Source organism: Copadichromis virginalis, linkage group LG7, assembly GCF_057382275.1.
Source record: "Copadichromis virginalis isolate Kocher_CV1m ecotype Utaka linkage group LG7, C_Virginalis_male_GT1.1, whole genome shotgun sequence".
In the NCBI taxonomy this organism is placed as follows: domain Eukaryota; kingdom Metazoa; phylum Chordata; class Actinopteri; order Cichliformes; family Cichlidae; genus Copadichromis; species Copadichromis virginalis.
Genome location: NC_140624.1, coordinates 6,823,349 through 6,844,970, shown reverse-complemented (window position 1 = coordinate 6,844,970; position 21,622 = coordinate 6,823,349). Strand labels below are relative to the sequence as shown.

The 21,622-nt window shown below is 39.6% G+C and overlaps 1 protein-coding gene across 4 annotated transcripts in view; it reads left to right on the top strand.

Annotated features, from left to right (window-relative positions):
- Positions 1-21,046, top strand: part of trim44 (tripartite motif containing 44) — a 47,352-nt gene extending 26,306 nt beyond the window's left edge. For all 4 annotated transcript variants that reach the window (XM_085461410.1, XM_085461411.1, XM_085461413.1 and 1 more), the window contains one exon: positions 19,661-21,046. In XM_085461410.1, the coding sequence (XP_085317536.1) occupies positions 19,661-19,745 (85 nt within the window). In that variant the 3' untranslated portion in view covers positions 19,746-21,046. The remainder of the gene's footprint in view (positions 1-19,660) is intronic.
- Positions 21,047-21,622: the final 576 nt, after the last annotated feature.

Here is a 21,622-nt window from a genome sequence, read left to right as displayed (position 1 = left end):
AATGCGTAAAGCTTTTTAAATTTACAAGTGTGAGAAAAGTGTATAAAGTGTGTAGTGAGGGGTTTTACAGCTTTAAAACATCTATAATAATTGTAAAAAAAAAAATGAAGTTGGCTACTTTGCGGATTTCACCTATCACTTGTTACTTTTGGAACATAACTCCCGCAATAAATGAGAGACCAGTGTAGAACGTAATAATAAAACAAATAATAAAGAACCTAGAACCTAGAAGGCAAACTTGAAAGGGATTTTAAATTTTCAACTAGCAAAAAAACAGAAACGCATTAGGTACACCGACCGCCGGTTAAACCATAGGTCATAACCACATGCACATTTGAAACCCTACATTGTAACCTACACCATAACATGATGTGCAGTAGGTCTGGGCTATATCATACCGTTCACGGTAATACTGGTGTAATTTTGGGCAACGATAGGAAAATGACATATCGCGATAGAATATGGGTAAAACGCGCATGCGCAGTGCCTATGTTTACATACGCACATGGCAGCGACGCAGAATGAGAAGAGCGAAAGCGGATCGTTAAATGAAACGGATGAACCAGAATTGGTTTGTAAAAATGCTGCAACTTCAGTGGTGTGGAACTGGTTTAGCTTTCCTCCGTCAGATACACAACAAAGCACTATTTTTGGTAGAGCATGCTAGCGGGCCGTTGTTATTACCATGTTGTTTGTAAAATACGGCACACTTAAAATCAATCCTTTAATTTTTCTGAAAATCGACAGTGCCCCTTATAATCCCGTGTGCCTTATGTATGAATTCTGGTTGTGTTTACTGACCTCGAAACAATTTTATGTTGTACACGGCGCTCGAAAATCTGTCAAATGTTTTAGTGCGACTTTGCTGAGCTACAAAGCCGCACCGCTTGATGGATTGTCGGAGCATTACGGCTATATCGTAGGCAGGCGCCTCGCGGAGTGATACGTACTGTGCTTCAACATATTACCGTATTGTGTGTGTATAACCTCTTTTTAAGTTTTGTGGATATTATACATGGTTATGCTGAGGATATGTCGGCCAATTTCAGCTGGAAATGCCTTTTGGTTAAACTGTCAGCAAGGAATTTGCATTTCCACTGTTATATTTTTATATAACTTTAATGCACATAAAAAACAGCTGCTTGTTTAAGTGAAAATACATTGATGGGGGGATGTAAAGTATTTTATCTAGTGTCAATTATATCGTCAGTTATATCATTATCGCAAATTTTCAAATGTATATCGTGATAAATATTTTTGGTCATATCGCCCTGCTCTAATGTGCAGCTCACTAGAAATGTAAATACATGTCACATTTATACAGCGCACATCAACTGTGATAGCCTCAATATAAGGACTCACAGATGTTGCCAAATTCCTGGAAGGACATTAATGAAATTACCAGAATAGACGTGAGAGAAAGTACAAAGAAGTACCTATAAAGAAAAAAAGGAGCACAACAAAGGGTGGTGATGAGGAAGGAGCAAAGTCCCACCATTTTATGTGTTTTATGTCTGAGACACAGTAATTAACAGATAATGCACCACACATGCTGGCAACAGCATCAGCCACTTGCACAAGTTACTGTATGTCATAGGCTCCTGGAGATTCACTACACAAGTCTAAATCAATAATAAGGCTTAGGTATAACCTAAACACTAAGTGCGCTTGTGTGAACGTCCCAATTTTCACTGCAGTGTATTTAATAAACATGTCACACGATGCGCGATTACCTCATTAATTAGCATTTGCCATATGGGAACAGTAAATGGCATTACTTTACTGTGGACAACATAAAAGTTATTGGAATCACTAAAATCATTATGTTTATTTCTGTAGTGACTGGGAATTTTACAAAGGGGGGAAAAAAGTAGTCCCAGCTGATGGGCAGACGATTGGCTACACATTAATATCACCCCAACTGGTCACAGCAGATGGCCCCGCCCTTCCCTGAGCCTGGAGGTTTCTTCCTGTTAAAAGGGAGTTTTTCCTTCCTACTGTCGCCAAAGCGCTTGCTCAAATGATTGTTGGGTTTTTCTCTTTATGTATTATTACCTTACAATATAAAAATTATTGTAAGGTAGAATACAAAAATACAAAATTCAGTACATCCAGGCTTTCTTTGCATTAGCTGGCTTGACAAAATGTAAAACTCCAGCTTCAGTCTCTTATGACTCTTCCACTCAAAATGGTTCCTGCGAGTCCCGCCTACTACAACCACAGATGTTATCAGATAATGATGATAAAATAGGGATTAAAAATCACTACAAATCATGAAACATAAAAATAAATACAATAATGCAAGATTGTTACAAGTAAGCACAAAGAGTGTTAAAATAAACATTTTAATTCAAGTTAATTATTTTAACAATGCAAGCGCTGTGGGTACTGATGAGTATTTCTAACGTGAAGCTCAGAAACTTTAAAATCAATCCCTTTACTAGAGCCATCTCTGTGTCTCTTCCACAACACAACTTTGTTCTATTTTCCTCCACTCACCCCCCAACCAGTCAGGGCAGGGCCACCCCTTCCTGAGCCTGGTTCTGCTGCAGGTTTCTTCGTGTTAAAAGGGAGTTTTGGGTTTTTTTTTCCTTTCCACTGTTGCCAAAGCGGTTGCTCATAGAGGGTCATCTGATTGTTGTTCTTTTTTTCTGTTTTCTTTGTATTTATTGTAGGGGCTTCACCTTACAATATAAAAGGCAACTGTTGTTGTCTTGTGCTATATGTGCTATATAAATAAAATGGAATTAAATCAAAGGTGGCTCTCCCATACTCTTATAAAAGAGATGTGAAAATCACTTTAGTTTGTTGGAAAATGACAGTGAAATTGATTGTATTGATTGAACAGATATTCTTGGTGTGAATTCTGTTCTGCAATTCCAGCAGTGCAAAAGTGGCTTAACGGCAGATTAGAATCAATTATAACAACATTTATGTATTTTCTGCATCACCAAACACGAACATTCCCATGACAGTGCGATGCACAGTTTGCACTGTGGTTTTAGGTAGTCATTGCTTAACAACTTAGACATATAAAATCTGTTCCCCAGCAGAGAATCTATAACACACTTTAAACATTTATTGATCCATCTATGCTGTAAATAAAAGAATCAGTAAAAGCTGTCACTCCCAGTCAATTTTAAATCAAAACTCTGAACACATAACCCGAACAGGTTATGTGTTCAGTATAAGTTACTGCAGTGATTTAGCCAGGTAAAAAGAGAGCCACTTTTGTGACACAGAAATCTCAGAAAACTTTAAGATCGACACGGCTCGCTAAGCCATTAATCTCACTTTATAGTATACCCCTCTGGACTATAAGGGTTTTGGAAATGTCAGTGAGACTGAGAAATTGACCAGCCAGATAATAATTAATGGATTGGGCATGTAGCATATTCAGTCTAGTAGTGCTTGGGAGTTTTGTTTGCTCAAGAAAATAAAATGATTTGGCCTTGGGAAGGCAGAATTGACATACTGTACAGGAAATGGATTAGGCAATTAGAGTTCCTCTTCTCCTGTCTTGTTCTTGTCAAAAAACCTTTCCCATTTACAAATAGGAAAAATAGGCTCTTTGTAATCTATTTTCTTATTCTCTCATGCACACACACACACACACACACACACACACGCACACACACACACACACACACACACACACAGTCCCTGTTTGAGGGTTCTGTCCACAAGGCAGATTGTCATATTGGATCTGATAAGACTTGGCCATGCACCCTTTTGTGCATGCAGTGCTCATGCACACACAGTAAAATCTCTCAAAAGGTGTCACACTCTGTATAAACATTCATTATTCATTCTAGAAGCCACACAAACAACACTCAGACACACACACACTCACATGGATGAGGTAATTAGGGAAGAGACGAAAAGAATGAGGAAACCATCTCTTCACTCTTCACGCACAGAAGCCTTCCTCGTGCTGTCTGACCCATGTCCACTTTAATCAGAAACACATGTACACATGCGTATCACATCGCGTTACTCTTTGGGTGAAATTACAGGTCTGATTTCAGCTTGGTGAAGATGTAGCAGGGCAACAGCAGCAGGCTCAGCCAAGGGGCTATGAATCAGTGGCTTATCAAACGCTGGCTCTAGGTATGAACTGTCATCGCAGAAAGTGCAGTAACCCATACTCTCACACTTCTGGAAAACATCTCCCTTCCACATTTGGACATAGGAAACAATGTCACATCACACACAAGGCACTGTGCCTCTTCCAGTCCCCACTTTACCCCTCTGATCAGTTATTCTGGCAGTGAGAGGAAGTAGGAGTGTGCGACAGTTGGCATGTTTAATTCAGCAGCCTCACGACAAGCCCTGTCACCATGTAGATTTATAGTATTGGGTAGAGAGGAATGAGGAGATGCTTTGGATTTAACTACCTCAGGATTCTAATGGGAGATTTAGCATGCACTTTACAAAATCACCTTAATCCAGCATTATTCTCTGAGGGGAGGGATGTGAACGAAAAATTAATAGCTTTTTCTGAAGTCAGCCCCATTTGCCCATCCTCATTTCCCCTTCAAACGATTTGTTCATAACTGCTTTTTTGTAGGTAATTAACACGCAGGGGTTTTTTTTATGAATGTTGTTTATCATATAGAGAGTTGTGCATGTAAAGCAGACATTAACATTTTTATTCACCTGTGATTACAGATAAAGGTCTAGCTTTCAAAAACAAATAAATAAATAAAGTTAAATAAAAAAGGAAATTGCTTCCCGTTTGCTGATGATGAAGTATGCAATAACAGCATGTGACCTTCAAAAGGCAGAATTTTATGACTGATGTTTTACAGGATGCATTAGTACACATAAAGTTTTTATAAGTCAGGGGACACTGGGGAGACTTTAAGCCCCAACACTTTGTATTTCACTGTGTGGAATTTCTGCATCTAACCGTGTTGCAGGAGTAAAAACAAAAGAATTGTGTCCAGGCTAGTCTTAATTTGTTAAGCACCATCTTTAAAGCTCGATGTTAATCTTAGGCATCGTTGCACCAGGTTTGCATTTGAAATTTGAGCTTTAAAGTCAGTTATGTGGTAGAGATCACAACTGTTAATCTTTTTGTTTGTTGCAAGCGAAAGATCTTCTTGCTGCACTCTGAGGAAGTCCTTTAATTCCACAGTGTGTTTAACATTCAGTGGAGGAAAAAAAAAGCGGGGAGGGCCGCATGAGGCATATGAGACTTTTATCTGGCAAGATGAGCGTTGTGACAGTCTGAAGCCCAGGTTTTCTGGGCTGTCTGTCTGGGTGTCCTTCACAGTGAGGGCTTGGATGCAGGGGAGGGGGAGTTTTGAAGCGACAGAAGGCTCTGCCTAATAGCCAGTCTGTTCTCCAACTCTGGCCATGTATCTTGGTCTCATAGACACACAATTTTTTTTTTCTCCATTGCTTTTTCTGTCCATTTGTGTCCATGACATCATTTCGTATATGAAGGAAGAGATTGCAGCCACTATGATTGCTGCAAATCTAGTGTAAAGAGGATTTAATTTTCAAAATCTCTCCAGATTCCAGGATAGCTCATTGGGGCACCTGAGCTCTCCACTTATTAAGGAGGTGTCAACATTCTGCTGTTAAAGAATGGGGTTGTTTAAAAAGAGGCAACAGAGGGCAGCCGTGCCAGCCTGCCAAATGTGTGGGTGCTGCTTTGACTAGTCAGTCTTCATAATGGCTGTCTGCCTCTGGGACAGAGCCAGCTCACTGGTCATATAACAGACTGTATAAATGAGGCAACCAAGACCTCCCTTCAGAAACCCTGGCTCAATCTTACTGTAGTTCCTTTGCAGTCAGGAACACAGGGTGGAATCTGACATAGGATATAATAAAGGACAGAGATTGGACCAGGAAACATAACAGCTATGCTGGAGTCAGAAGCACTAGGGAGAAGAAATGCAAGAAGTTTTAAGTAAAAAGGAGAGTATGTATATTGTAACCTGTCACTATTCATTACCTGTAAGGTGATGCTGCCTTCTTGAGAAACAGATAAAAGCTTATCTCTTCAGTGTGTTTTTCTCTCCTATTTTCACTCTTGTGAGCTTTAGATTCAAACTTCAAAGGTACTACTGGAATTTCGATTTAAACCAAAGTCTGCATTTAAAATTTGCATACATGTTGATTCCAGAAGTTGCACAACTGTTAGGCTCGCCCATCAGTTAGTCCAGAGCCATGCTGCCAGTGCAGTGGTGCTCTTGCAGGATTGTTTCTTTCACAGTGAAACAGCAAACAGCAGTGTTTGCATTTTATCACAAGACTGTAGGTTAGATCACAGTGAGCAATTTATGATAAGTACCCTTACAGTTTAGAAATGGAACCTAGTTTTTTGGTGTTATAAAAATGAATACCGGCATATTTGTAATAATGTAGAAGTGTAGAAAATGGCAAAGTATAATGTCCTCAAGATCAACCCACATCCAGTACAGTTGTCCTCGTATACCGCTCCCTTTGTTAGACATTGGAGAACCATTACGGTGATTCTGTTATCTACTTTTGCGCTCCTCTAAGGGATCTTTTTAATGCCATTCATTGCCATTTAATTTGTGACCAAGGGTATAATGGTTGTAGAAAATTGAAAGGAAAAAGCAGGGAGCGATGGATGAGGCATACAAGCCTATAGGGGTGTGCTATTCAAGGTAATTGTTGACAGATTAAAAACCCCATGGTGTAGAAGAGCTTTTAAGAAAGTATCCCTTGTCTGCACACAGCTATTTACCTAGCAAGTGACAAGATGCTTCTCTTCTTGTTGAAGCAGTTTTAATTCCCCATTAACACTAATCAACAGTTTTATGTTTGTGGGCTACGGGATTGGATTGCTGCAGTTCTCCTCGATTAATTTCTCAATTGCCCCCGTGGCCACAGAAATTTCAAACTTACAAAGTGAGCCAATGTAAGATAGAGGCTCTACAGTGGTTTAATGCTCTTATCTGAATGGCTCTGCATTAATTCCTCTGTATGATTAACAGCAGGTAGCTGTGTCGAAATGATCAAGAATTTAGTTTATGGGATAATGGTGTTCATCCAACTTCTTATACGTGCTGCAGCACAGACAGACCTGTGTGATTGTTCTGATTGGCTAGGCGTCTGCACACCATTTTATTCTGCTTCACCCACCTTTTCTGTCTCGCTTCGTGCACTCTCTACACAGGAGAAAGCATCCTTGGCAACACATGCATCATGCGGTCGGTTGCTTGCACGCACTCCTTGGTTGGAGTAGTAAGCAGCACACTTCCTGATGTATATTTAAAAAAATAATCGCATGCATGAACATGAGTTTGAACGGGTTCTACTTAAGGCGATACATCTGGTGGATGATGAGATGGATTTTATCCTCGCTGCTCCCGTTTTGTTCTGATGAATAAGCTGTGGTGCTCACAGAGGGTCATTTTAAACAGCCCTTAGCTCCCTGTCCCCTGTACCATGATTCATTGCCTGTTATTGTGCCTTGTCTCTTGACTTCCTTTGCGAACTGATTAAGTCTTTGGAGCAGCATGAAGACACCACAGGGTGCTGCAATGTTTATTGGGGACAGACAGTCCCAGCGAACAGTATGAATAGACCAGTGACTCTGAAAGAGGCAGACTGTCATTGTTTATAGCAATTAGTCAGTCTTTTCACAGTTTGCATCATATTAGTCGGTTTTCTCTTTGGTCTACAAGTTTGTTTCACTCTCTTCCAGTGATCACCAGAGTTTAAATATGAATATTTAAAGACTTTTATCTCAAAATAAAATTTAATTAGAAAAAGGTTTGTGTGCTTAATTCATAACTGATTGGATAGAAGATTATGAATCCATTTCTTGGATTGGAGCCGTTTAAAAATTAAATAATTGTATAACAGTATTTTCTTACAGTTTTGCAGTCTGCTGCAGTCTAAATATTGTGATGGTACCAGTTATATTTCCTGGGGTAAAGAATCTTTTCAGCTCAATAAATCACGATGTAAACACAGCCGAAATTTCTACAAGCATTGTTCGACAAGGGTTAGTGCACACATGCAGGCGGGGTCGCTATGTACGGATTTGTCATTAAACTGCCCGGGGAGTTTTAACAGCCTTGTAGATGATCTCCCATCTCAAGGAGGAATAACAGTGTTGTGGTTATTTTATTTGTGTCAAGGCAAGACTCTAACATCATGAATTTTTTTGTAGAGTATCATAATGTGTTACTGATTTCGATATGGCTACTAATGTTTTTCTCTGGGAACCCGTCTCGTTGTTGTTGTGCTTAAATCCTCAGTGAATTAGGAAATATAAAGCAAAATGGAATATTTTATGCCAAAATAAATGAAACCATCCAGACCCACCCAGCATGCCACCTATTTGCGTGTCATTATGTTAAAGTGACTCTCAAATAATACAATTGCAAAGTGTATTTATGCTTTTTCGAATATGAAATGCAGTGCATCAGTCAGTGGTTTAAAAACAGATGAATTTCCAGCTGTGACTCATCGATTCTGATATCCACCTCTAATGCCTGCACTGCATGTCACACCTTTGCTCAAACAGCAGCCTCTCGATTACTGTTCTCACACTCGGAGGTTTATAACAGACAAAAACCTTGTAATATTGTAGGTGTTTTGAATTACAAATAAAACGAAACTGCAGAAAGAACAATATTGGAGACATAAAAAGGTGGCCAAAAATATGCACATAAAATGAATTGTTAAACAGTAGATAAAGGTAAGTACTTTACTGACCTGTATAGCCTGATGTTGGGGTGCGTTGTTCTGAATTTTTAGAGCTCTCAGTGCAGAAAATAGTTAGCTTTTCTCCTCAGTCTACTTGGCCAAATTGGACAGATTTTGTCTGAAGGTCAGAATATAGAAAAATCATTTGTTGTCAAAAGAAGCAGATGCAGTCACACTTTGAAACTAATCAATGAAGGCATAGAAAGTGATAGAAGAGTGAGGGGAAAATGCAACTGTGCCTTTTAGCCGGTAGAATCTATATTTGCGCGCGCGCACACACACACACACACACACACACACACATCATTTAGATATTACTGGGCATACCATCAGAGATGTTTTGGTTGTTTCCCCAGTTTGAATTTCCATCTTGTGCCATTGCCATCAGACCAGAGAGATCTGGGCATCTGATACTAGTATTTCCTTTCCCTTAGCAGTTGTTTCTTCTTCACTATATAGAGGTGTTTTTAGTTGTACTGCCTCTGCAGTTGCACTATGGTTTTTGGGAACTGCTCGTAGTTGAGCTGCAACTCCTCTGGGTGAGGGTCTCGAGGATCTGTTCTTGGGTCCTTGAATCCATCTTCACCTAGTAGAAGTCGGACATGCTTTGTAGTGCACAGTTCCAAACAAGCTGACTTCTTCGTCTTAATCTCATGCTCCCACCACATCCTCCTTTTTTTTCACCCTTACTCTGTATCCTATATATAAAGGTTTAGTGCTGCTATCTGGGCCAGCCTTTTCACTTCCACCAGAACACCATGTCTTACTCATGACCCAGTGCCTCCGAGCTGAATAAAGAATCCTGAATTTTTCAGGCTGTGTGCGAGGGAGCTTCATTTGTTGTTCAGAAGATTAAAAAAAACTGCTTAGGAAAGGCTGCAGATAATAGGGCCTGTAATGTTGGTATGTTCAGGGAAGAAACTTATTTTGTAAGCATGACTTGTTCAAACCAGCAAGCCTGCCTTTGATTTGATGCCAGGTCTCTCAAGGTGCAGCAATCACCTCTTTATTTGTTTTTGTTTTTTTAGTGCATGGATAATTTCTCTGTGACCTTTCAAGTGATCTTTCCTTTCCTCAGCATCAGGGATTTGAATTTCGCTGGCTTCACTGATTCATCCAGCCCAGGAGGTCTGCTCCTCAAGGCATTTTAGGATGCATCTGCTCCTAGATAGATGCCATTCTCACAAGCATTTATCTGGAAAAGAAATTCCTTTAAAAAAAGAATTAGTGTATTGAATTAAATTAAATTCAACTCCTAATTAGCCACATGCCAAAAATCAAGAAACATCAACGCATCTAGATTTAATCTTAAAGAATAAACCACATAAATTTCTGTCAGTGGTGCTTGCCTTAATCTTAAGTGATCATGTTCTAATTTTACACCTTCGAGACAAACTAAACATTTCATTACACAGCCAACAAAACAGTTTGTTGTTGTTCCTTAAGGATATTACAGAGGACAGTACAAAGGATATTACAAGAAATGTCTCAGATGTTAAGGATAGGGGAAAATAGCACCTGAATGGATTGCCGCCAGGACCTTAACAACTGTGTCAGAGCATTTAGAAATGCTCACACTTATTTTGTTCTGCTGATTGCGAAATTAATCCAGCAAATTTTAGGGGACTAAGATCAATAGACTTACTTAATTATGGGCATGCTTTTTCCCTACGCAAGCTTCTTTCTATTGTGTCCTTGTTCTTGGCAACATTCCTATGAGTGCTTGACTATGCAGATGTAATTTATATGGATACTGTTGTCCGTGTTCTTAAGCCCCTCGATACATCGCTGTTCTCTTAAATTTATTAAAGGAAACAGCTCTAACACCCTTCACTGTATCTTATTTGAATAGATGTGATGGCCATCAATGGAACATCTTATTTTTTTAATAGAGAAAGACATTTTTAATAAAGTATGGTATCATTTATTGACTTAGAAATATTGGATACTGCACTCAAAGAACGCATTATGTTGAATGTAGCACTTCGGATTTCCTTAGGTTAAACAGATTTTTTTTCACCTTGAAACAGTTTTAGCTTATCTTCAGGTACTCTTTTTTTCCTTAACATGTCTGCTGTGCTTATTATATTCCTTTTTTAAATGCACTGCCTTTTGAGCTTGTATTATAGCCTGCCAAAAGCTGTTGCCGTTTCGTGTGTAGTAAATAACCTGAAGAATGTGGACTAGTGGAACTTTAAAAGAAACGCTTTAAAATCTGTTATCCATACCTTTCACTCTTATTTATTACCACTTCCTTCCTCTTGTCTCAGCAGCACACATTTAAATCAAGATAATATCGCTTTTCTTCCATCACTCTGGCTCTCCTTTCTTTGTTCTCTGATATTTAGCGTTCCGAAGCTCGACCGAATGGTCTTCCTTCACCTTTCCGTGTCACTCCTTTTCCCTCCTCTGACTTGCCCTTACATTTCTCCTCATTAGAATACATTCATATCTCAAATTCTAGCTAACAGGATCATCACAGTGCAAAGTGCTGGGAAGATCACAGGGGTGCTTTTAATGAAAGGTGTGTGTGCATGGGCCATTTCTAAATTACTCATCCGTAGACAAGGTTGTCAGATGAAAGGAAAGAACATAAATCCACGGAGAGAAGATGGATGTTGATGACTTGATGGCAAAAGAGAGAGAAGGATGTAAGCCTCTCTAGGACTATTAGATCAAGCAATAGTGCGTAGATGGTAGATTACTCATAATACTCGAGTCTGTCTTTACTTTTTTACATTATACGTTGCCATTTACATTTTTTTCACCATCTTCCTTCGTTATTTCCTTAATGTTCTGCTCTCCTTTCGCTCGTCATCTCTTGTCAGAAATCTGTTTTTAGTGTTAAATCATCCTTCAGAAGCAGCGAATTTTACTTCATTAAATAGTAGCAGAGTGCACTGCTTGACTGGAGAGTAAGGGTAAGAGTCTGTCCTCATGGGCTCTATCAATAACCATTAAGGATCCTCTCTCATTAGACCAAACCTCATAGACCCCCAGGGCTTGAGGAATGGGCTCAGCCATCTTATGTGATGGGGTACGCTTAGATGGCATCACCACTGTTTGGAAATGCAAATTGCAATAGTTATTTCCCCCTCCGGATGATTGTCATGAGGACTATGTACATAGCCTTACTCTTGTTCAACCTCTTTGCTTAATCAAGGAGAACCTCACTCCCCTATCAGCGACCTGCAGTTTGCTTTTCAGCTCCTCCCTTTTCTGTCTCTCTATTTACACACACACACACACACACACACACACACACACACACACACACACAGCATATCCAAGCTACTGCAGTATGATTATTCATATGGCAATGAGGCTGGCTCAAGCTGGCAAGGCTGCCACAGCAGGATGGGACTCTTTCCGGATGATGACTTAGGAGTCTCGCAGCTCCTCTGCCAAGAGCAGGGAATTCAAACTTAATCAGGGCAAGGACCCCTCCCTCCTCCATCTACTAGAGAGCTCCCTAGGCTATGGCCAAAACAAAAAAAAAAGATTAAAAGAGACAAAAGTCAAAGTATAGGGATCATCACATGCTTGCCCCCCCCCCCCCTCTGTTTTTGTCACAGGGAGACAGAGGTTTTCTCTAGTGAGCGATGGAGTCACTCTGGTTCTACTGGTGAAACTTTTCTTTGTCACTCAGAGAGGAAACATTAGTAAGATTAGCTTTTTCTTACTCGATCAATCCTATCTAAACCCGTATCTCTTTCTCCCTCACACACACACACACACACACACACACACACACACACACACACACACACACACACACACACACAATGCTTATTGTCCATCCATCACCCAGAAGCATAGCCAGCACGTTACACTGAAGACCATGCCTGCTCTGTAGCAGCCCTCTCAGCCTTCAGCTCTACTCTTATCCGCTGGCCATGGTCACATAAAGAGAAGGAGGCAATGATCAGTCGTGATCAATAAAACATCAACTGCATTAAGGCTTATGAATAAGTCATGGATGGAAAGAACTAAGTCGTCAGAAGACATGCACATATACAATCAGCTAAGTGATCTTTTATGGGCTCAAAATGTGGTCATAAATATTTTGTACTTGTAAAAAAGATTTGTATGTGTAAAAAAGATTTGTATGTGTAAAAAAGATTTGTGTGTGCGTAAAAAAGATTTGTATGTGTAAAAAGAATTTGTGTGTGCGTAAAAAAGATTTGTATGTGTAAAAAAGATTTGTGTGTGTGTAAAAAAGATTTGTGTGTTCGTAAAAAAGATTTGTATGTGTAAAAAAGATTTGTGTGTGCGTAAAAAAGATTTGTATGTGTAAAAAAGATTTGTGTGTGCGTAAAAAAGATTTGTGCGTGCGTAAAAAAGATTTGTATGTGTAAAAAAGATTTGTGTGTGCATAAAAAAGATTTGTATGTGTAAAAAAGATTTGTGTGTGCATAAAAAAGATTTGTATGTGTAAAAAAGATTTGTGTGTGGACTTAGAAAAAAAAAACCCCTGCAAGTTACAAGTACAGATTTTGACCCTATTTTTCTTCCTTTCATCTGATTGGTCAATGTCATGTCAATCACAAATGTAACAATCCAATCAGAGAACAGATGGGTTTGGCTGTCGGGAGGGGCGCTTTTTTGAACTGCAGGTCCTTGAAGGGTGACAATGACAATAAATACTTAAATGAAATGAAATGATACAGTTTGAAGCTGGAGGATCTCTATATAAATATCCGATAGCAGCTAGGTCCCCTAACTTTCAGTAGCTGTTGAAAGGAAAAAGTTGTGGTATATCAGTGGTTAGAAATACCATTATTACTTTAGGATTAGTTTAACACAAAGTCAGGGCTGACCCAGGACCATTGCTGTGAGTCACAGTGCGCAGCATAAAAGTCCTTTGTGTGTGTGTGTGTGTGTGTGTGTGTATATGTGTGTATATATATATATATATATATATATATATATATATATATATATATATATATATATATATATATATATATATATATATATATATATATATATATATATATATATATAACATTCTGTTACTGTAACTTCTGTCGGTGCTGTGCTTTTGGAAACCGAATTTCCCAGAGGAACCCACCCGAGGGATTAATAAAATTCTATCTTATCTCTTATCTTATCTTATCTTTCACATCGGACGCAGGATGTGCTGCTAATGCTAACTGCTAACTAAAAGCAAAGGATCCAGAACTAGATGCACCTGCTCCTTGTCTTTTCTATCTCTGACTTTATGTCCTCTACAAGAGTTTCTGTTTTTTTTGCTGGTTCTTCAAATGTTCAATAAAAACATGTATGCTAATTCATAACGAAGAAAGCTTTGTAATGAAGATTGTCATTTCCAAAACACTGCCCGCCCCCACCCCGCGGTCCGCAGCGCTGTTGAAAAGGCTGTGGAAGTCCCTGTATTAAACACGTAGACCTGTGACACAAAAATCACCAAACTCGGACGACCACAGACTGTTTTCCTTCGTGGTGATGAAGGAAAATGCTGGGTTGGCATGTAAAAGGGCATTTATTCCCTTCAAAGACCTGCAGTTCAAAAAAAGCGCCCCTCCGATAGCCAAACCCATCTGTTCTCTGATTGGATTGTTACATTTGTGATTGACATGACATTGACCAATCAGATGAAAGGAAGAAAAATAGGGTCAAAATTCGTGTCACGGGGTGGAAAGGGACAAGTTATTTAAGTTTTGCATGTTTTGTTGTTTTATCTTTTTAATATTTTAATATGAAGTGTATTTACTTAGTTTTTATATTGCATGTATTGGTCATGTTTTGTGCAGTGGTTATGTTGTTGCATGTTTTCGTTATACTGTCAAATTGTCCTGGAAAGACTCCGCCCCTACCTGATAGTAAACTGATCACACCTGCGAGAGATCCCAGAGAGGCCAATAAGAGGGCCTGGCAGACCAAAGGAAGTGGTTCGACCGAGAGGGGGGAGAAAAAGCTTGAGAGAAGGCTTGAGAGGAGGAGAGACATGGCATGGTAACCGGTGTGGGCGACGGCCGCGCAGAGCGGCACAGAGGCCCGGCTATAGGCAGCTGGCCAAGGCGTGCGGCAAAGGAGAACGAGACCAGAGATCGCGGACGACCGCGCACTGGAGGGAGTGATCGGAGCTGAGCGGAGAGGTCTGTGCTGGTGTTGACGGGAGGTAGCTCCTCGCCGAGAGAGGCCCACGGCAGGGGATAGAGAGGCAGCGGGATGGCGCCTTATGTCCCCGGGACGGCGAGTCTATGGCTACGCGTGTGAAGCACAACACAGTGGTGGGCGGAGTTAGGAGCTCTGCCCATCTGGGGTAGGTCCCGATTCATCCCGTCTAAGACGAACCTCCAGTGGAATTTAAGAATGGTGACTGCCGCTGGCCCCCTCTCCTTTTTCTAGTTGGCATCAGAATGAAGAGGCCGACAGGACGGCGACAATCCTGTTGGTTTCTGCACCGTTTGGACTTTTATATCGTGGCGGATGCCACTGGACTTTTAATGTTGTGTTTTATTGATTTTTATTGTGTTATCCCTTGGCCAAGGTTGGTTTAATTTATCTTACATTTTTAACTATTTAAATATAATAAATTATATTTTAATTATACAGTTTTTAATCGTGTGCTTTCCCTTGGCGGCTCCACTGCTCTGTCCGTTTGGAGGAAGGTTTCCTTCCTTTAAAAAACGATACTGTGGAAATAAAATCAGCCTTTCCGCTCCGTTACATTCGCACTTGTAACTTGCAGGGTTTTTTTTTCTAAGTCCACACACAAATCTTTTTTACCCACACACAAATCTTTTTTACACACACAAATCTTTTTTACCCACACACAAATCTTTTTTACCCACACACAAATCTTTTTTACACACACACAAATCTTTTTTACGCACACACAAATCTTTTTTACACATACAAATCTTTTTTACGCACACACAAATCTTTTTTACACATGCAAATCTTTTTTACGCACACACAAATCTTTTTTACGCACACACAAATCTTTTTTACACATGCAAATCTTTTTTACGCACACACAAATTCTTTTTACACATACAAATCTTTTTTACACATACAAATCTTTTTTACGCACACACAAATCTTTTTTACACATACAAATCTTTTTTACAAGTACAAAATATTTATGACCACATTTTGAGCCCATAATCTTTTACTTAGGCCAGGGAAGATGAACAGACAGAAAAAGAGAACAAATCAAAGCCTTTGAGTTATGGGGAACTTATCTCCCATCCACTGTATGTTGAAAGCTCTACTGTCTTTTTTTTTTTTGTCCACTACATGTCCCATTCACAGCCTCACTCTCACTCAAGTAATGGCATTTTCCTCTGGGTGGAATAAATAAGTTATAACATCCATGTGTCCTAAAGCTTAGCAAAGACCATCTGAATATAAATAGTTCATTTGCCTCCGTAGTGTAGGCCTCACTTGTGCCTCTCTTTGTGTGTGTGTGAGGAGCAGGGTGACTGTTTTGGTTGACTGGAGATGCAAGATGAAATTGCCTTACACAAATAAGTCTGTCAAGATAAGATAAGATAAGATAACCTTTATTAGTCCCACACGTGGGAAATTTTTACGTCAACGTTTTACCCCAAACACCATCTCAGACAGGACAGAGCTTTGTGAGAGCTCAGGGCTCAGCTCAATATAGACTTTTGTGTGCTATGCAGATGACAATGAATGAACAGCCTGTGTGATGCAGTAGACAGCTTGAATCCTCAGTAAAGTTGGTCTAGTGGATAAAAGCACAAAAGGTAACTTTGCCAAGAATTTGAGTTTACGGAGCTGTGGAATAATTAATTATTTTGACGCTTAAGTGAGATTGTACAACTAAATAGAAACTTACCCTGTGCTATTTGTCTTGTTGACTCTAATATCATTACTTTTGGCAGTCAGTAAGTTGGCGCTGGAGGCCAAGGTGTGTGTGTGTTTCTGCATGATTATTATAGCTTCTTGGTTTATAGTGTTGTTTTACAGTTTGACCAATAACTAAACTGGTGTGAACTCATTGAGATCTGGAAGGCTAATATGGTTCTAATTACAGGTCATACACATAGGGACTACCAGGTATTCTTGCATGTCATGGTGTTCTTTGATCAGCTTCCCTGTTTTGAGTTTCTATTGTGATGATCTGCTCCTCGAGGAGGTGCAGAAAGGGAGAGAAATCAGTTCTTTGTTTCTGCCAACAAAAGTGTGTCAGACAGGAATATTCAGGGAGCAGTGCTCTGAAAGGTTTTGCTTCCTGGTAACAAAAATTGGGATTTTTCTTTCCCCCTCAAAGATTGTGCTATAAATGACATGGACAACAAAGATGGAAGAAGAAAGGTGGCAAGGAAGCTTCAGGGAAGCAGAGATCGAAGGAAATGTATCTATAACAGAAAAATGAGGTAACATTCACAAAATAAGGTCTAGAATATATTTATTAGTTTGCTGCTTTTTTGTTCTTAGATGAAAAGTTTCAGTTTAAAAGTGTCAGGACGATGTAATATCTTACATCGTCCTGACACTTTTAAACTGGTTATTGTGTCTTGTCAAAACATCTTAGTGTTAATATCTTTAGTATTCACTGCGTCAGTGTTTCGGTGGTTAGTATGTAGTAGTAGAACTGAAAATAGCATTTGGGTCAATATCTTATTGAAATAGCTTATTTCAGTTTTCTGTGTTTTAAGATTGTGGCTGGGTGTTGTATAGAGTACTAACTGTAGCTACCCACAGGTAGAATACTACTACGTGATGTAATAGTCTTTCAATAATATATTAAATTAGTCAGTGAGATCCAAGCTCTGGGGAGACCAATCCATGACTGCTAGTGTTCCATTGTATGTTTTTCTATCCAGACATGCTTTTACTAAGCGTGTGTTTGGGGTCATTGTCACACTGAAAAATGAAACCCAAGATCTGATGGTACTTTTCTGTATAATAATTCCATCAACATTGTCAAGACATCCCTGGCTAAAATGCAGCCCCAAACCATGATATTCACACACATGGGGTTAGATACCAACTTGGAGTTAGTAGCTTGCCCATGGATATTTGTATTTGGCATACAGCCTGGAGCAGCCAGAGGTCGAACCACCAACTTTCAGTTTAGTAGACGACCTGCCCTCCGTCCTCCATCACTCCATAAAACATACTGCCACTGATTTTCAGTCCGTTCTTCTGTAGTTTGGCATACTTCATTCTTTTCTTTCTGGTTCTCTTCCTTAATAATGTCTTCTTGACAGCTACCCTTCTGCTGAGACCATCTCTGATGCGACTTTTTTAAACAGTAGATGGATCAGCTGAAGGGTCCTGAATGACTGACTTTTGGATACTGTTCATTTCCTGTAGATACCTTTTTTAGACCCGTCTCTTTTTTTTCTCCTCCACTTGTGAGTTTCCTAAAAAAAAATTAAGAACATCATGTCGAGATACAAGTTTTCTGCTAATAGCTCTTCGGGAATCATCTTGTTGGCTGTCAAACTGTGTTATTGTTGGTACTTTTTGTACATTGAACTAAAGAAATGGGAACATGTTATGTGTTGTTGTGACAGGCTGCTAGTGACACAGTGCCTAAAGGTACAATTTAATACCGATTCTTTGCTAAGCTTTCTGTAATGTATAGATTCATCGCTTGAGTTTAGTGCATAGATAAAAGGATTTCCACTGAAAATATTCAGGTATAAGCACTAGATTGGCTACTTTTTCAGTCATTTTCATTGTCTAATGATTGAATAAAGAATAACAAAGAATAGCTCAAGACTGTTGAACAGTCTGATTATAACAAATCTTTCCATCACATCTCCTATACATCAACTTACATACATTTCAAGACATCAGAGAGAATGTTTTATAAAATGACTTGTGTTGCACCCACATCACACTAATATGTTCTACAAACAACTGTTACTCGCATTATAACTGTTTTGATACTATGTGCAGAAGCTTTCCAATTATTAGTTCCTGCACCGAGTGCTTGTCTGGGAATATATTCATTTGTTTTATTAACTATCATTTGTAACCATTTGCGTGGAAGAGATTATTGATTAAAATGTACCTGTTGCTGTTTGCTCGTCATTAAACCTCCAAATGTAAAAACTGAAAGCAGCACTGTACCAATACAACATACTATTGAGAGTGATAAAGAAAAGGCATTAAAAGCCTGGCATTCATGTACATCTTTAAGTATGCAGGCAATCAAACCTCCATAATAGTTTATTTGTCCTTCTACTGTAGTTTGTGGCCTGCAAAGTAGAAAGTCAGAGGTTTATTTGAACTAAGCTCTTCTTTGCGTATTCATGCTTTGATAGATGAGTGTAAATTCACATATATAAATGCAAACTACCTCCCCAAGGTCATAGAAAGCGATTGCTTTGAATTGATGTATTTGAACGGCGAGATTAAATGGCATAGCCCTAAAGTGCACTGAATCTCTGTGAATTAAATAGCTTCCACATACTGTGAATAAATGTGTGTATGTGTGTGTGTTTAGAAAAAGATGCTGACATGTAGTCTTTTAAAAATGGATGTTGGCCTGTAGATTTAGATGGAAAATCATAATGAGAAAGATCGGGTGGGAGAGAAGTTACAGGAGAGTTGCTTATCTGGCATCACCAGTGCTCCGTCACCCTTTCGACATTGTCCAATTAGAGCATATGATTAGTGTAGACTGTCTCCAGTGAAATTGAATCTATCAGCCAGGCTCAAATTACAACAGGTCCCTGCAATTTAGCTATCACTTTGTCTCTGTCAGCTCAGAGCTGCTGATATAAAACCGACAGAATGGATGATTTCTACTTAAGGCGTAGCTTGATTGAAGCTGATTACATTTCACAAAAGGTTTATTATATTTCCATAACATGCGTGAGTGTTGAACTGTGTGGGTGGCACGGTGCTGTTTGTGTGACAGCTTTCAGATGTTTGCGGAAAAAGATAAAAGAGAGGAAAAGCTGGAAGACTGGATATGATATAACATGTGTGTTTTTCTGTCATCTAGGCTGCCTGAGCCACGAGCAGAGCCCATGAACCCACGGGACTTTGAAGACAATGATTCTGGACCATCAATGGACCACGCCCCCTGATACAAGAAGATCAGACTCTTATTACGTCCACCTGTCCTTCACTGTCTGCTTCAGCCAGCCATCAGCTCGCTTGAGCTGTCAGGCTGGCCCTCTCTCTGTCAGCCATCTCCCTGGGACCTCGCCCTCCCCTTTCAGTGCCTGCTGGCAGTAAAGTGACCTTGAAGAAAGCTACTGTGACAAATATGGATAGCCACATCTTTTCTACTCAAACTTTTCTAATTCCTCACTAGCTACTAACTTTCTTTAATTGAAGCACGCAAGTTATGTGCAATCAATTACCATCAGGCTCAATTTTCACAGCCAGTCAGATCCTTGGCTTACTGGTGAGCCTGGCTGACTTAGACGGTAGCCTGGGTAGGCAGCCGAGCAAAGCATATGTTAAGCCCAAACTGATGTCAGCAATAGGAAATTCTTTAACACGGTGCACTTCACTCTTCATTTATTTGCAATATCATTTTGGCTCTGCTGTCTTGACAAACCCTCTGGACACTCTCGGATATAAAAAGGGAGCATTTCTCAGATGCCACAATGCCTTAGATTGTCAAGAGAATTTATTGTTCTGGGTGTTTTATGTTGATTGTATAAAAGGGGGGGGAAAGGAAACTGTCATATGTGCTTTATATCATCCTGTTGCTTTCACCTTCTCTTTTCCCCACATCCTCTGCCCTACCCTGTCTCAGAAGGCTTGTAGATTTGTGCCACTTCCTCATGTGCTTGTCAGATTTATTATCAAAGGTGGGGGGACATTTTGACATCTATCGATCGGTGAATGTTGCTGACTCTTTGTTAGGTGAAAATTGAACCACATTTTGCGCAAAACAGCTCTCCAGCAGTTATCACCTTTTATGTACTGTAATGTAAAGGCTCATTACTCCTGGCCAATCTGCACCGAGTGACAGATTACATTCCAGACAAGTGTATGCACCTCCTACCTTGACCTGCTCATCCATACCTTTCATTTATGATGTACTGCCATGCGTCTGTCTGTATCAGCAGTTTGTTTTTAATGTGATTGATTCTGTTGCCTTAAATCCACAATTGAAAGCTGTGTCACCCATAATATGTGGGACAAGTTTGACAACAACATGACTTCACCGCTGTAGCACTACACTAAGATGCACTGAGCGTATACCTTCCCAAGGGAAATGTTGGTTTGTCAACAGTCTATTTAAAAAACTGAAAGCGCTTTTTTTTCTTTTTCCTAGTATAACAGCACACAGGAGTCTGGCTATCTGATGTTTTCACTTGTTTTTATTTGTCTATTTTTGTCTTAAATCTATAAATAAACTGCTTGTTTCTTAGATTGGATGCAGATAATGACATTCATATCTCCACTTTAAGAGCAATTGTTTTTATCTCTTGCAAAACTCTAGAAACATATGAAGATCATCAGTCAACCAAGTCACCATTATCAGAAAACCTTACAGGCATGTGAGACTTTTCCTTTTTCTGATAGATAGAGACAGGAAACAAGATGAAATGCCCTAAAGAGGGAAATCAGGAAGTGGAGAATCTTTTTCCATTAAAATTCAAAGAAGCAACACATTCAGAAAGTGCTGGGAATGGGAGGTTTGGAAACAAGAGGGGGTGATGGAGCAGGAGAGCTCTTTAGGGTCTCTGCTTCTCCACAAATGCATTTAAATGCACACTAGCTTCATGCCTATAGTCTCAGATGAGCTAGAACCCACTTTGATCAACTCCTAACCTGAATCTGAAAGGCTTTGTCTCTCCGTCACTCGTGTTCCTTTCTCACATTACTTTTCAGACACACCGTGTGACGCATTTCACTTCACACCCAGTTTCTCCCTGAGCTGCTTCATCAAGCCAAGAATGCTTTCTTAGAGCATAATTGAAATATTGACTCAAACAAAACACTG